At 41.8% G+C, this 17404-nt stretch overlaps 1 protein-coding gene across 3 annotated transcripts; it reads right to left on the reverse strand.

Moving 5' to 3' along the window:
- Positions 1 to 1940: 1940 nt before the first annotated feature.
- Positions 1941 to 17396, reverse strand: LOC127959641 (mpv17-like protein). Of its 3 annotated transcripts, XM_052558931.1 has the most exons (4): positions 16919 to 17362; positions 16771 to 16841; positions 2966 to 2995; positions 1941 to 2875 (listed from the first exon to the last, which is right to left on the reverse strand). In XM_052558931.1, exons 1-4 carry the CDS (start codon positions 17220 to 17222, stop codon positions 2684 to 2686), a joined length of 597 nt encoding a protein of 198 aa, XP_052414891.1. In that variant the 5' UTR covers positions 17223 to 17362; the 3' UTR covers positions 1941 to 2683. The 3 variants fall into 3 exon arrangements, with proteins under 3 accessions (XP_052414891.1, XP_052414892.1, XP_052414890.1); XM_052558932.1 differs by lacking the exon at positions 2966 to 2995 and having other exon boundaries at positions 16919 to 17396; XM_052558930.1 differs by having other exon boundaries at positions 1941 to 2995; positions 16919 to 17364.
- Positions 17397 to 17404: the final 8 nt, after the last annotated feature.

The raw sequence follows: 17404 nt of genomic DNA on the forward strand, positions 1-17404 counted from the left end.
AGCGACGGATCTGCTCTCGCCTCTGCAGAGGATTTATTTCCAAAGTCACAGATGGTCCTTAGTCCTTGCCACATGCGTCGGGAGTCATTTAGCTGGAAATGTGACCCTATGCGTTCCCTGTGTCTGTGTTTGGCGGCTCTTACTGCGCACTGGAGAGCATAGCACGATGCTTTGTACTCGCTCATGTTTCCCGATAGAAGACCGGCGTTGTAAGCAGCAGTGCGTTTGTTTACTGCTGCACAGATTGATCTGTCCGCCCATGGTTTCTGATTTGAGAATGTCCTTATATTTATTGTATCCGTAGCTTGTTCGGCTTGACTTAAAAACGCTACATTTAAAAAGCCCAACTATGACTAGATGCTGACTGTGTATTCTCTTCGGTCCTGTCCTGTCCCTCTCTCTCTCTCTCTCGCCCGGGGAGCAGTTGGGGGTTCAGTGCCTTGCTCAAGGGCAGCTCAGTCGTGGTGTTGAAGGTGGAGAGAGAATTGTACATGCACTCCCCCCCACCCACAATTCCTGCCGTCCCGAGACTCGGACTCACAACCCTTCGATTGGGAGTCCAACCCTCTAACCATTAGGCCACGACTTCCCACGAAGGGGATAACTGGTCAGACTTAACTTCCCAAAAAATCCTAGTGACTTTTGTTACCTGAGCAATGAAGGCCTTAACACTTAATGTCCACTAGAGCGGGGCGACAGGCTTTCTGTTTACATCAGTTTAAATGACAAGTAAATACATGAATTTCATGTGTACTGCCATGAATATGCCATATCTGTGTACAAGAATAAACTTCACACTTCAAGCTGCACAACTACTTAAAACTTCCCATTCTGGCTTTTTCAACCTACCTCCAAATTTATTTTAAGATAAAGTTTATTCACAATGGTTTATGCATTTAATGTTTGTCCATCTGGAATTTTTATTTGTTCATGAGCTGTATATTTTAAGATGTACTAGGTGTTGATAAATCACATGCAAAGAATGTAAAGAGCTTTGACATTTTAAAAAAAAAATTCGTTATTGAATTCTAAATAGGAAATGAGATGATCAACACCAGGCTGGCTTTTGTTCTAATAGCGGTTTGATTGGAGACCAACAGCCAATCACAATTGACCTTTAATTTTCCGATTGGTTGATTTTTTGGCACACATGCTGTTGTAAGTTGAGTGAGCGTGTGTCAAGAGTTGAGCGCGCACAGAATTTAGAGGTTGAGAGAGAGAGAGAGAGAGAGAGAGAGAGAGAGGTTGAGAGAGAGAGAGAGAGAGAGAGAGAGAGAGAGGTTGAGAGAGAGAGAGAGAGAGAGAGAGGTTGAGAGAGAGAGAGAGAGAGAGAGAGAGAGAGAGGTTGAGAGAGAGAGAGAGAGAGAGAGAGCGGTTGAGAGAGAGAGAGTTTGTGAGAGAGCACCTGAGTAAACTGCATGAGAGGGGTTATTACTGCACATTAATACGGATAATAGCAAACAAGCAAATACATTTATTGAGCACGGAATGGTTTTTCTTTGCTCAAACAAATATATATATATTTTTGCGATTGTTAATTTCTGTTCAAAATATAATGTAATGTGCTTGCAAAATATAGTTCTCGGTGCATAAAACTTACAATAACGCCACACAAACTCTGCGTTCCGTTCCGTCCCGGGATCCGCTGCTTCGATCGTGTGAACGACTCCTTCAATTGCTCGAGTAAAAAGTTGTAAAATTGACAGTCCATTTCAGCTTGTTCTGCAGTCTGAATACTAGACCTGTTCATTCATAAACGGAGCATCAGTCATGAACCTTACAGTAAACAATAATTAAACATTACTCATTAACTGTAATAATTACACATTATGCATCAATTAACAGTAATCAAGATAAATAAGTGTTGTGCTCATTTAGTTCACAACAGTTGTACGTTTTACCCAAACAATTATGCATTAAATAATCTGAATCAACAAATGTTTAAAAGTTATCCTTAACATGGTTTTATTCTGTTAACATATAGTTTACATTTACAGTAAACACAGAATACACAGTACCATATTAGTAGCTGGTTCATTCATTTGAATAATAATTAAAAGAAAATGATTATGAAGGTTTTCAAGATATTTACAATTTGCGAAGCAAAAAGAACCAACACACTGAATACTTTAAATAATTTCATTGCACTGATCCTGCTGTAGATCAGCATATGTCATACACAAATATATAAAATGTAATTACATATATTAAACAAATACAAACATTAAACAAAACAAAAATATGTTTCCATAAAATGAAAAATCATATTAAAAAGGCACCTTGCACTGCAGGCAAAACACAGCATCAAATACAAAGTCGAACAGCTAACAGAAACATGGCACGTGACCAAACAAACTCGGGTGATCATTCATTTATAATTGTGAAGGCTGTATTCACAAGAGAGAAACGTGCAGAAGAACTAATAAACCCCGTCAGAAACAATACATGCTCAAATAAACACGATGTGTCAGGAACTGTGTGAAAGACACAGAAACAAACATGAAAAAAAAAAACATAATAACAAGACCAGCACAGAGAATCAAATATAATTGATATATTTAAAAGGGAAACCTTAAAAATTATAATTGGATCTGCAGCAAGTACAGACTGGTCAAACAATAATCTCTGTGTGTTTTTTTAACAGACGTGAAAGTGTTTCAAATAAAAAGCAGGCCCCGGAGCATCATTCAGCTCTGTCTGTTCCCGAGGTCTGTTCCTGTCGGCTGTGCTGGACGCCTCGAGCCCAGTCCAGAGCCGCGGTGATGGTGCCGTCTCCGTTCTGCTGGGAGAAACAGAGGAACGTGGCCCAGACGAAACCACAGCAGCCGGTGAAGGCAGTGCGGATCAGCGGAGGAACCAGAGCCAAGTTCAGGAACTGTGTGTCATGAAGAGCATTCAGGTGTGAGATCATCCGCTCATGACTGTCTGCTGCACAGGTGTGTGTGGAAGTGTGTGTCTGCTTTACCTGCATGACCGGCCAGTACGTCAGTCCCGTCTGCACAAACACACACACAAAGTCTGAAGTGACTGTCCTCTTTGCTCATAAAACCACAGATCCGTAGCGAGGGAGTCTGAAGCTGCAACAGTGCTCAGATCTGCCCCCCGCACCGGCTCAGAAACAGAGAGAGAGAGAGAGAGAGAGAGACTCCTCGTCTCACAGCAGCCCAGCACCAGCCAGCACAGAGGAACCCGAAATAGCTCTACTCATCGATTCAAACGGCAAATTCATCGATGTAAAGAAACTGTTCCCCCAGCACAGAGCTGTTAAACTCTGGTGTCCCACCACTGACAAAGCCCTGGAGCTCCTGACAGAGTCCCAGCTAGGCCGGCCCAGCCACATCATCATCCACACGGGCACCAACGACCTGCGGAGCCAGCAGGACCGAGTGTCGAACTCCCTCAGAGCCGTCGTGGAGAAAGCTAGAGAAACCTTCCCCAACTCCAAAATCATCCTGTCCACTTTACTTCAGAGGAAAGATTTCCATCCCATAACAATTAATAAAATAAACTCCAGAATCTCTAGACATTGTGCCCTCCTGCCCAACGTCCACTTGGCCCACCATCCAGACCTGGACACTGAATGTCTATACGACCACGTCCACCTTTATAAGAATCTGGTACATATCCTCGCAAAGAGACTCAAAGATGTCACTCTATACAGGACCAACCAGACCAGCCCCAGGTGGAGCAGAACCAGCCCTAACCCAGCCAATCCATCGAGACACACTCCAGCAAACTACATCCCAGTCCACAGCTCATCTAGAGCCCCGACCGGAGCACCACCCAGACCTCCACCACCCAGAGGTCCACCGCCCAGAGCTCCAGCACCCAGACAGGACCCCTACAGACCGAGACCGCTCAACAACAGAACAGCCCCACAGCTCCAGCAGCTGAAGCCCGTCCACAGCAGAGCCCGACCCAGCCAGGCAGACTGAGCTACGCCCAAGCTGTGAGCAGAGGAGCAGACCACCCTAACGCTGAACTCCACAACATCCAACACATGCTGAGTATCATCTGCTCGCACCTACTAACACACAGTGGACAGTGGTAAAAAAAAAAAAAAAAAAAAAAAAAAATTGATTTTATTATTTTTTTTTTTATATATATATATTCTGTGGTATTAATCTATGTTTAATATGGAATTGTTGATGTTTTGAGTTCCTACCACAAACTTAATCCCATCTTTCATTCTTCTGATTTTAATCTGTAGTAATTTTGCATCATTTCTCTTTTCTCAAAATAGCAAACAAACCATACACATTAATTTAAAAGTTTACAATGAAATCACTTAGTTTTTCTACGTGGAATATTCAAGGTCTAAACTCCTCAGTCTTTGGCCTAAAAAGTAGACATTCTGATTTTATGAAAGAACTACAAGACCTAGATGTCATCATCTTACAGGAAACCTGGTGTAGAGGAGATGCGTTCACTAGCTGTCCCTCAGGATACAGAGAGATAATATTACCATCCGTCAAACTCTCATCAGTCTAGAGCTGAAACAACGAATCGATTTAATCGATTAAAATCGATTATTAAAATAGTTGTCAACTAATTTAGTAATCGATTCGTCGCTAAATAAATTTTATTTGCCATAAGCGGCTCATTTCGTGCATATTTCAAATCTGCAGTGACCAAAGTGTGGCAGTAATGAGCCACCGGAGGTTTTACTCAGCCAGTACAGCAGGTGAAGTAGCGAATAGCCAATAGCTGGCCTCGTTTTATGTCACGTGCTTCCCGAACAGCGTCTCTGCAGCATTCAGCGGGAAGTGGGAGTACTTTACTTTGAGCCTTCAAAATGAAGAGTAACCTGTAAACTCTGCACTACTGAATTGTTTAAGGGGCCGTTCACATATCGTGTCTTTTGCGTGCTCAAGTTCGTTATTTCCTATGTAGGCGCGCAGTATGCACTCTCATAATGGAAGCGACGCGGTCGCGACACGCACGCGGTGCGATGCGCCCGTTTTTCCAGGCGCGTCCACACCAAGGGGCAAGGAACTCGACCGGAAGTTGAAGTCGGGTGGGGGCTGCCATCTTTTAGCAGAACTTCACTTGCCTTAGCATTCCCATTGACTCCCATTCATTTTGGCGTCACTTTGACAGGGAATAACTTTACATCTGAGGCGTTTAAAGACTCTGTTTGTCCATTATTTATTTCTAAAGATACGCGACAATGTATAAAGTGCTCCATTACCTTGTATGTTACATTATGGCCCCGTATAAACAGTTTTTGTAAAAAATAGGCTAACGATTGCGTCATAACCACTCGGCTCTCTGTCGCATTACCGTACAGGCAGGAGGAGAAGCTCGCAGGCAATTAACTTAATATGGCGTACTGGCGTTACATTTTAAAATACTATACAAAATAATTAATCAGAATACTTACTCCTGCTCACTCACGACAAAGAACTCCCCGCTCAAGCTCGCCGTCTCTGCAAGATTAACGATGGCAGTTTGCACGCACAGCCACTTAGAAGATTTACATCTTGCAGACAGGTTGCTGACGTCGTCAAGCTTCGTTTGAGTCTGCGCGTCAGAAACGGAAGTGCTAAAAAACGCTAAAACCGGGCTTCATTTGTCTCAATTGAGTTCAAATGGGGTCGCTGTGTCCATTTCTTTTACTGTCTATGGTCCACACCGCATCCATTTATCCTTTGCTGAAATTTCCGGGTCTTCATGGAGAGGGCACGTCATGGAGAGAGCGCGTCATGGTTGCTTAGCAAAGGCAGACGCCCCAGGGGCGCTTCTGCCCGAGCGCTTTGGAAAGAAGGAGAAAGCGGCGCGACTAGCGTTTTCCACGCGTTTTTAGGTGCGATATGTGAACGGCCCCTAAGAATTTTATTTGTGCAGATTCTCCAGTACAAGGTTGTTTGCAAAAGTTTAGTCGTAAAAGCTGATAACATTGCTTTTTAACAGTTAACATTTAAAGCTTTACAAACATGTTATGTGATCAGTTTGTCGTTTACCAGTTCAGAATTCAGGCTTGCAGCCTAATCATGACTGAATGAGAGAGGTAAATGTTTGAGTATATTTAAAATGCACTTCTTTTCTAAGTATTCACTGCTCTTTTTCACACAGCAGGTTTTTTGTGTGTGTCCCAATTTTTTTTTTTCTGGACAACCTTCTGATGGATTTTACTTTAAATTGTGAGTTCCATTCAGGTTTCATGCCATTGGCACTTTTTTTTCGAAGGATTGTTTACAATTTCACAGCATAAGCTATAAAGCTTTTTCCCAGTAAATAATAAAATACAATGCACTGCAATTTTATTCTGTTTTATCCTTATACTTCTTGAAAATATGTTCTCAAAGATTCCTTAAGCTTTGTTTGGGATGTTAAACTACTTTAGGAGCTCTAAGGACTGCCATGGTGAAAACAATATTTGAAATCTCCTTGTGAATTTTGCTAGAGTATGGGTCAGTGTTTTGATTGCAGAAGAGTTCGACAAAGGATTACTAACATAATAAAACAACTCCAGGTATATTTTTGATGAGGATATGACAATGCAAAATGGTTAAAATCTCTTAAAAATCTATGCTGAATGATAAAGACCCTTTATTAATAATTTACTTGGGGAAAAAATGGAAAAAACTAAAATATAAGTACATAATCCGATTAATCGATTAATCGTAAAAATAATCGACAGATTCATCGATTATCAAAATAATCGTTAGTTGCAGCCCTACATCAGTCACACAAGGGAGAGACTCGGGAGGGATGATAATATGGATTAAATCTGAACTGCCCATAGAACTAATAAAAAAAGAACAACATCACTTGTGGCTAAAAATACAAAAAGGAATGATATCAGCATCTAAGCCTGTTTTCCTTTGTGCAGTTTACATTCCACCCCTCGAGTCTCCGTATTTCCAAGAGGAAACTTTCCAGAACATAGAGAGAGAAATCAGCCATTTCCAGGCCCAGGGAAATGTGCTGCTTATGGGCGATCTAAACGCCAGAACAGGAGCAGAATTAGATTTCATCGAATCGCACGGTAGCAGATTCATCACAGGCAATAACCACTTATACCCTTCTCACCCCAGCAGACAAAACTGTGATGAAACGGTGAACGCTCACGGACGGCAGCTGCTGCAGCTCTGCCGAGGACTGGCTCTGTACATCGTCAACGGGAGACTGCGAGGGGACTCGCTCGGCCGATACACCTACAGCTCAGCTCTGGGGAACAGCACTGTAGACTATACCATCACAGATCTAGACCTTTCCTCTCTGAGGGCATTCACAGTCAAACCCCTGAAACCTTTCTCAGACCACAGCCAAATCATCCTCTATATAAAGCAATCTGAAACATCACCCCAACCAATTAGGACCCCATATCAAATGAGCAAAATAATGTCTTTCAAATGGACAGAAACCAGTGCCAGTAATTACAGCACTGCCGTCGATTCTTCAGAAATACAATCCCTCATACATTCATTCCAAATACAGGAATACCCTAAAAACCAATTCGGCATCAATCAGGAAGTACAAGACCTAAACAACATATTCTACAAAACAGCACAAAAAAGTCATTTGGCAATCGTTAAACCAAAGAAAAAATATTTAGATACTGACAAATGGTTTGATTTGGACTGTAAGGCTCTGAGAAAAAACCTCAGAAACTTATCAAATCAAAAACACAGACAACCAGATAATCCTGACCTCCGACTTCTTTACTGTGAGGCACTGAAACAGTATAAAGCCACACTCCGGCGGAAAAAAGCACAGTTTTTGCAAAGCCAGTTTGAAGAAATTGAAAAAACTATAAACTCACACAAATTTTGGGATAAATGGAAATTGCTATACAAACCAAATCAAGAAGTTCTGGCAATCCAAGATGGGGAGAAGTGGAAAAACCACTTCCAGGAATTATACACCCCAACTGAAATTCAAAATTCTAATCAAAATGAAATAATTAATAAACTAAACAATTTGGAAAGATCAATTAAAACAAACCAAAACCCTTTAGATTTCCCCATAACAATGAAAGAATTGGAAGAAAAATTAGGAGTCCTTGAGTCCAGGAAAGCCTGTGGTGTAGACAGCATCCTGAACGAGATGCTGAAACACACAGACCAAAGCTTCAGACTGGCCATGCTCAAACTGTTCAATGATGTTCTGTGTGTAGGGTTCTTCCCTGAGATCTGGAACAAGGGCCTCATCAGCCCCATCCACAAGAGCGGAGACAAACTAGACCCCAACAACTACCGAGGCATCTGTGTGAACAGTAACCTGGGGAAGGTTCTCTGCAGCATCTTAAACGCCAGACTTTTACACTTCCTTATGAAGCACAATGCCTTGAGTAAATCCCAAATTGGCTTTCTTCCAAAATGTCGCACTTCCGATCACATTTTTACATTACAAACACTAATTGACAAATATGTACATCAAAACAAAGAACAAATTTTTGCTTGTTTCGTTGATTTCAAGAAAGCATTTGATTCAATCTGGCATGAAGGATTATACCTAAAGCTTATCGACAGTGGAGTAGGGGGGAAATTCTATGATTTGATCAAATCGATGTACACAGCCAGCCAATGCGCTGTCAAAATTGGAAACCAAAGAACCGAATTTTTCCCCCAGGGGCGCGGAGTGAGACAGGGATGCAGTTTAAGCCCCACCCTCTTCAACATTTACATCAACCAATTGGCCAATATGTTAGAACATGCTCCCTTTCAAGGTCTCACTCTCCACGACACGGAGATCAAGTGTCTACTCTACGCAGACGACCTGGTCCTCCTGTCGCCCACTAAAGAGGGGCTTCAGGACGGCCTGGACCTGCTGGAGGATTACTGTCAGTCCTGGGCCCTGACCGTCAACCTCCAGAAGACTAGAGTCATGATGTTCCAGAAACGCTCCAGATCTCAGGGACCAACACACACATTCACACTCTCACACAGAACCATTGAGAGCACAAAAGCATACACCTACCTCGGCCTGAAAATAACTCCAACTGGTAACTTTACTTTGGCTGTGAATGAACTCAAAGAGAAAGCTCAGAGGGCTTTCTATGCCATAAAACCATCAATCAAAATTGACATCCCAATCCAAATTTGGCTCAAACTTTTCAAATCAATAATTGAACCAATTGTTTTATATGGCAGTGAAGTGTGGGGTCCTTCTATAAAATTAGATTTTTTAAATTGGGAAAAACATCCGATTGAAACTCTACAATTAGATTTCTGTAAAAGAATACTCAAAGTCCAAAGAAAAACACCAAACAACGGATGCAGGGCAGAATTAGGCCAATACCCTCTCCTCCTCAACATCCAAAAACGAGCCATCAAATTCTGGAAACACCTGAAAACAAGCGACCCCAACACATACCATTATAAAGCCCTCAAACAGCAAGAGCTGAGCGTAACGAGGAGTCCCCTGTGCCAGCTGGTGCTGAGACTGACTGAGCTCTCTCCTGCAGAGATCAGCTCGCCTCAGCACACACACACACTCACACACATTCGGCCTGCACAAATTATCAACACAGAACAAGACAAGTACATCACCCATTGGACAAACACCACTCAAAACCAACACAAACTGGAATGTTATTCGGCACTAAATCGAGAGTACAGTGTTGCGAGCTACCTGAGCACAGTGAATGATGTGAAGCTCAGGAAAACCCTGACGATGTACAGACTCAGCGAGCACAGCCTGGCCATCGAGACAGACCTGGCTCTCCCGGGAGGACAGACTCTGCTCGCACTGCATTCTGGGAGTGCCGGAGACCGAGCTGCACTTCCTCACAGAATGCCCCAAATACCAACACATCAGAGACCAATATTACCCTAAAATGAATAAGATATTTCCCCAATTTAACACCTGTAATCCAACCCAAAAACTTAGATTCATCCTTGGCGAAGAAGCCAAATGCTCCAATTTAGCAGCAAGATTTGTAGCATCTCTCCACATCCTGAGGGAAGAACAGAGCAGCAAACATCCAATGAACATACACACACTCACAGCCTGACACACCCAATCACACACACACACACACACACACACACACACACTCACAGCCTAACACACCCAATCACACACACACACACACACACACACACACACACGCATACACATACACTCACAGCCTGACACACCCAATCACACACACACTCACACACACACACACACACACGCATACACATACACTCACAGCCTGACACACCCAATCACACACACACACACACACACACACACACACACTCACAGCCTAACACACCCAATCACACACACACTCACACACACACACACACACACGCATACACATACACTCACAGCCTGACACACCCAATCACACACACACTCACACACACACACACACACACGCATACACATACACTCACAGCCTGACACACCCAATCACACACACACACACACACACACACACACACAGCCTAACACCCCATAAGACCTACACACATGTATATAATGTTAAATTTCAAGTTCAGTGTTAGTTTATTTTAGTTTATGTGTGTTTTATGGACATGATTTCGGCATTATAATCCTTTTTTACTTTATTTATTAATCTTATAATATTATGTTTTATTTTATTTTATTTAACTATTATTATAATTTTGGTGTACTTAATGTTCAAAATCAATTTCTATGTTGTTTTTTGATGCTTTGGCAATACAAAATGTATTTTTTTGTCATGCCAATAAAGCCTTCTGAATTGAATTGAATTGAATTGAATTGAGAGAGAGAGAGAGAGAGAGAGAGAGAGAGGGTGTGTGTGTGAGAGAGAGAGAGGGTGTGTGTGTGTGTGTGTGTGTGAGAGAGAGAGAGAGAGAGAGAGAGGGTGTGAGAGAGAGCGTGTGTGTGTGTGTGTGAGAGAGAGAGAGAGAGAGAGAGAGAGAGAGGGTGTGTGTGTGTGTGTGTGTGTGTGTGTGAGAGAGAGAGAGAGAGAGAGAGAGAGAGCGTGTGTGTGTGTGTGAGAGAGAGAGAGAGAGAGAGAGAGGGTGTGTGTGTGAGAGAGAGAGAGAGAGAGACTTTTGACTTTTAAAAATCTTTTAATCAAACAACTAGTTTAATTACAATATTTGCACCACACAAAAACAAATAAATAACTAAATTAGATAATAATAATGATAATTCACAATTTTACCAATTAAACCATAACTCTCCAAAACCATTTCTCACCACAAGAGCATTTTTCACACTCCACCTTGCATCAAAAAAATCCATGTTATTTGTTAATTTACAATAGGCATATTCTACAGCAACCCTGTACTTTACTAATGATTTGAACATTCCAACCAGATCAATATTTTCCCCATCATTTTTACATGTGTGGGATTTCAAAATTGCCAACTTTGCCTGCCCTAATAGAAAGTTAGCCACAGTGCACTGTGCTTTCCATTCCTTCTTGTACTTCAAGCCCAAAATAAACAGATTTTTTGTAAAAATAAACCCAAGTTCAGTAAATATTTTCCCCAACAGTTCAAACAAAGGAATTAATCTAAAACAATCAGAAAAAACATGAAAAACAGTATCAGGAGCATTACAAAATGGACATGTAAATGAAATCATTGCATTAAATTTTGAGACAAGACTATTTGTGGCCACAGCACAGTGGAGTATTCTCCACTGGAGATCCCCAGATCTCTTAGGAATAGGGGCTTTATACAAACACCTCCATGATGGAGTTAGTTCTGAGGAAATTGATAAATATTCTCTCCATTTAGTATCAGTCCGTCTTTTCAATTGAGCGTAGAACAAAGATTTCACACACATTCCATACAACATCTTTTTTTCCACATTCTGAAACAAAACATCTTTAAATCCCTTTAATAACAAAGTATTATTTAAATCTTCATCTAATTCGAATCTTATTTCTACTCTAAGATCTGGAAAGGTCAGGGACTTTTCACCATTTTCAAAAAAAGTTTTTACAAAGGTCAAAAAAGATTGAGGAATTTTTTTTTGAAATCCTCTATTAACCCTTCAACATATCTTTCTGATCTCAGCCCAACTTGATCAGCTATCGATGAAGTCGTACGCCATTGACCTTTTGTAGAATCAATTAAGTCCATTACAGTGACTATTCCAGTCTTTTAAAACATATCAACTACTGTACTTGAAATCAATGAGTTCATTTTAAAAAGAGAATTAAAGAATAATGGTTCCAAGACACCGTAATGTTCACTCTCCTTTCTGACCTTCTTCAACAATTGCCAAGCTCTAAACACAGACTCATAAAACTTTAAAATACAACGACTTACTCTTGAGACAAAAGATTTTTCAATTAAGAACAACTGCTTATCTATTCCGATTCCTCCTATATCTTGTAGAATAGACAAGCTGTATGCAATCCAGGGAATCTTATCTGAGCAGTATAGCAATTTCTGTAATGTTTGAAGTCTCATTGTTTTAACTCTTGCTTCTAAATCTATGAGTCCTTGTCCTCCTTCAGTCACTGGGAGATATAAAACCCCCGGAGGAACCCAATGAAAACCATCCCAGAAAAAATTGACAAAACTTTTTTGAATTGTAGCAAGTAGCTCTTCAGGAGGATCCAAAACTGTAAACCGGTGCCACAACATTGAGGCTGCCAAGTTATTAACAATTAAACATCTCCCTCTATAAGATAACTTTGGAAGGATCCACCTCCACTTTTGGAGTCTACCTGTAACTTTATCAGCTAGACCTTCCCAATTCTTTTTCATGTAAAGTTCAGTTCCCAGATATACCCCGAGAACCTTAAAACCATCCTTAATCCATTTACATTGTTCTGGAAGCCGAGGAGGGTCTATATTTTGCCAGTCTCCTAGTAGCAGAGATGTACACTTATCCCAGTTAATTTTAGCAGATGTTGCTTTCTGAAATATTTCCAGGCTAGAAATCAAAGCAGATATATCATCGGTGTTACTGATACATACGGTTACATCGTCTGCATATGCTGTGAGTTTTACAGGTGGAATTTCTGGGAACCTAGGAACAACAAGCCCATGCAATTTATTCCTTAAAATTGACAGAAAAGGTTCAATAGAAATGGAGTACAAAAGTCCAGAAAGAGGGCATCCTTGTCGTATACCTCTAGTTACTGCAAAAGGTCTAGAGAGGCACCCATTAATTCGCAGCATACTAGATGTTTCACTGTATAATAATTTAACACAGGAGATAAAATGTGGACCAAAGCCAAAAGCCTTCAACGTCTTTAGTAAATATAAATGATCCACTCTGTCAAAAGCTTTCTCTTGATCTAGAGATAAGAGTCCAATGTCAACTTGATGTGTTTTGGCAACTGTAATGATGTCTCTTAACAAAAATAGGTTGTCGAAAATCGTTCTTTTGGGGATACAGTATGACTGATCCTCATGAATTATTGTTGCCATACATTTCTTCAACCTATTGGTTATAGCTTTTGACAGTATTTTAAAATCAGTACACAGTAATGAAACAGGACGCCAATTCTTCAGGTATCCAAGATCTCCTTTTTTGGGTATTAAAGTCAGTACTGCTCTTCGACAGCTCAAGGGTAGAACACCTTGGTTAAAGGACTCCAGAAAAACACGATACAAGTCTTGTCCAAGCACATTCCAAAACCCTTTGTAGAACTCTGCAGACAGACCATCCAGTCCAGGAGATCTGCCACTGTTCAGCTCCAGCACAGCACTTGACAGCTCAGAAAAAGTTGGAAATCCCTCCAGCTCCTCCTTCTCAGTCGTTGACAACTGAGGAAGACCTTGAAGAAGTTCTTCGACTGCTGCTTCCTCACAGTGTTCTGACTGATAGAGATCCTCATAAAAAGAAATAGCAGAAGCTATAATTTCTCGCTGGTCAGTAGTTTCACTGCCATTAGAAAGTTTCAGCTTATGGAAAAAATTCTGCTCTTTTGGCTTTCTCTCTAGTCCAAAAAAGAAGGCAGTTGGAGCATCCATTTCATTTTGCTTTAAATATCTGGTTCTCACAAGAGTTTCCTTCTCCTGTTCATCCAATAAATCCTTCAAAAGGCTTTTATTCGTTTTTATGATGTCAGCTGACAATAATCTGCCTCCATTAATGTAGCTTTGCTGGAGAATTTCTTGCTCCAAAATCTTCATTTTCATTTTCACATTTTCTGTATTATGTGCAGTGTATTGTTGACAAAAGTTTTTTATCTGCACCTTTCTGAGGTCCCACCACTGATTTAAAGATGAATAACTAAATCTCTCTTCCCTCCAAGATTTCCACAAGAGATCGAAAGAGTGCACAAAGATGTGATCGTGCAGTAATCTGCTATTAAAGTGCCAGTGTGTCTGATAGGGTTTAGACGACAGAACAGACATAGACATGGAAATAAAATGGTGATCTGACATAAATGTTGGTGAAATACAACTGCCATAAAATCTTCCTATACTACCCTTTTCAACATAAAAACGATCCAGTCTCGCAGCAGAGACCTTATTTGAATTCATTTTCAACCAAGTGTACTGTTTAGCATGAGGGTAAGCCTCTCTCCACACATCTAGCAGATTGTGTCTGTTAATTAAAGATTTAAAAACAGCCGCTGAACTAGGATGAGGTTCCTCATGGTTTCGATCTAATTTGTGATCTACAGTACAATTGAAATCACCCCCTATTATGACAATGTTCTCCTGAGGACATTTTAACAATTCTTCAGAGAGTTTTCCAAACAAAACACTTCGTTCATTTCCTATATTAGGAGCATAAATGTTAAAAAAGGAAAACCTATTATTGTCTATTGTTAGATCAGCCCGTAATAAGCGTCCAGGCAATATTTCTAGAAAGCCTGGATCATTTTGTACTCGTTTTGAAAATAAAAACGCAACACCAGCGCTTAGATTCGTACCATGACTGAGGCCAATATTACCCGACCATTCGTTTGTCCAGTCAACTTCATTACAGACGTCAGTATGTGTCTCCTGTAACATAATCACATCCGCCTTTTTAAGATGTAAACACTTAAATAAAGCAGTTCTCTTCTGTACATCCCTACAGCCATTTATATTTAAAGATCCGATGTTAAATGATGCCATGAGGATTAAAAAAGAGAAAAGACACATAATCCAATATATCCTGTTCATTATGACTATTTAAGGTTTTTTTTTTAGTCTTTTTCTAACAGCACTAACAAACTTTTTAAGTCGGTAGCGCTTAGGTTGATCTAGTTCATCTAAAGTGGCCTTCTTCATGGCAACTAGTGAGGACTCAATAAAAAGCCTTAAATCAGCAAAGAACATTTCAATCTCTGGCTTTCTCTGATTTTTTGTTGCATTTAAAAAGTCATTAATTTGTTCCACAGTATAATAACGAGACTTTGCAACTCTCCCAACAATATTTCCCTGTGAATTAGTTTCAGACAATTCCTCAGCAATCGACTCTGAATAATCACTGTCCGAGTCACTATCTATTACTTGCGATTGTGAAGCATCAATGTCAGACACTTTACCACTTAATACCTGCGTCTCGTTCAAGCCATCAGTCACTACAGGCTGATCTTGCTCTCCAGGTTGCTCTGGCTCAACAACAGCCTGCCCACTGTCGCTGGATCCACGCTGTCCAGCATCAGCTATTTTAGCAATAGTCTCATTTATATCAACACTACAACCTTGCTGCACCTGCTCTCCGATGTCAGTAAGCGCAGGGCTTTCCACGCTCGGATCGGGCGCTGCACTTTCACTATTCTCTTCCGACGGACCACTACTCCCTGGAGCGTTCAAAATCTGCTCTGAATTAGATTCGACTCCATTTCTTGCCGTTTGAGCCTCTTTAACCAGAGGACAGGTGGTTTTAATGTGACCATATTTTCCACAAATAAAACATTTCATGGACTCGGTGCTAATAAAGATAGTGTAATCCTTTCCAAGCACCGTTAGTTTAACCGACACATCAAGCGTTGCAAATTCAGCACTCAGTATCATAACAGCCTGACGTCTGAATGACATGACATGTTTCAACTCTGGAGTTTTCAAACCCAGAGGAATCATCTTAATCTTTCCAACCAATTTTCCATAACGAGTTAGAATATCCTCAAGCGCTTTATCAGAGATAAACGGTGGTACGTTTGACAACATTACCTTTTTCGATAGGTTAGACAGGGGTAATACAGGAATAAAAACATCATTAACGATCAAACCACACTCCACTAAATGATTGACCATTTCAACTTCTTTCAGAAAAACAACCATTGCTTTATTCATTCTAGAAGCAGACATGATGTTTTGTGCACCGATTTCTCTGCCAATTGCAACCAAAACGTTCTCAATGGACACTGACGCGTCTGCCGGCATGCACTTGCACGCATGCCGCGCGGACAAACAGGAAAAACCATCGGAGTTTGAGCCCATCTCTATCAGCTAAGCTGACAGAGGTCAGCGCCCCGACTCTCTATCCTCTAATCCAAAGCAATATTCAAAAGGAATAAACCCAGAAAAGAAGGAAAAGTTTGAAACTCACTCAAACAAGCCGCTCAGTCGCTCATACACACGTCCCAAACGCTCCGCACTCGCGCATGCGCACACAGAGAGAGAGAGAGAGGGTGTGAGAGAGAGCGTGTGTGTGTGTGTGTGTGTGAGAGAGAGAGAGAGAGAGAGAGAGAGAGAGGGTGTGTGTGTGTGTGTGTGTGTGTGTGAGAGAGAGAGAGAGAGAGAGAGAGAGAGCGTGTGTGTGTGTGTGTGTGTGAGAGAGAGAGAGAGAGAGAGAGAGAGAGAGGGTGTGTGTGAGAGAGAGAGAGAGAGAGAGAGGGTGTGAGAGAGAGCGTGTGTGTGTGTGTGTGTGAGAGAGAGAGAGAGAGAGAGAGAGAGAGGGTGTGTGTGAGAGAGAGTGGCTCAGTCTCACCTTGTACGTGTTGAGGAACTTCTCTCTCCAGTCCTGCAGAATCTCGTCTCTACCCTCCAGGAAGCTCACACCTGCGCAGGGACACACCACACACCTGAGCGCTTCTCCTCTCACCTCTTCAGTCACACAGAGACTCACCTGAGCTCACCTGTGTAGAAGGCGCTGATGGCGAGCGGCGCGGCGAGCGTCTGGTCCAGCAGCAGCTTACGCAGCACCGGCCGAAGCGCGTTACCGGGGAAGCATCGCTCCAGAAAGCGCATCCAAAAGAAATTAAAGTTTCCGTGAAAACCGAATGCCACTACGGCCACATTTCTCGTGTGAGTCCAGTCCACTCGTTCTTTACGCGAGAAGCGCTGGTGAACTAAATCTCCGCCCGCGAACAGGCAGCCGTACAGCGTCACGTTGGTCGCCCACGGGAAGCGTCTGACGGGCGTCAGCAGCGCGTCGCGCATCTCAGCGGCGTCCTTCCCGACTGCGAGTCGCGAACAGTTCACATGTGGACTGACTCTCAGCGCTGCTGCATTATTTGTCTATCTATGAGCGGAAATATTAGAGCTGCTGTCAGACTTCAGAGGTGACCGAGAGCTCGAGACGCGCATGCGCAGAACCCCGCTCGCCCCGCCCACTGAGTGGA

The sequence above is a fragment of the Carassius gibelio genome, chromosome B6 (assembly GCF_023724105.1).
Source record: "Carassius gibelio isolate Cgi1373 ecotype wild population from Czech Republic chromosome B6, carGib1.2-hapl.c, whole genome shotgun sequence".
NCBI lineage: Eukaryota > Metazoa > Chordata > Actinopteri > Cypriniformes > Cyprinidae > Carassius > Carassius gibelio.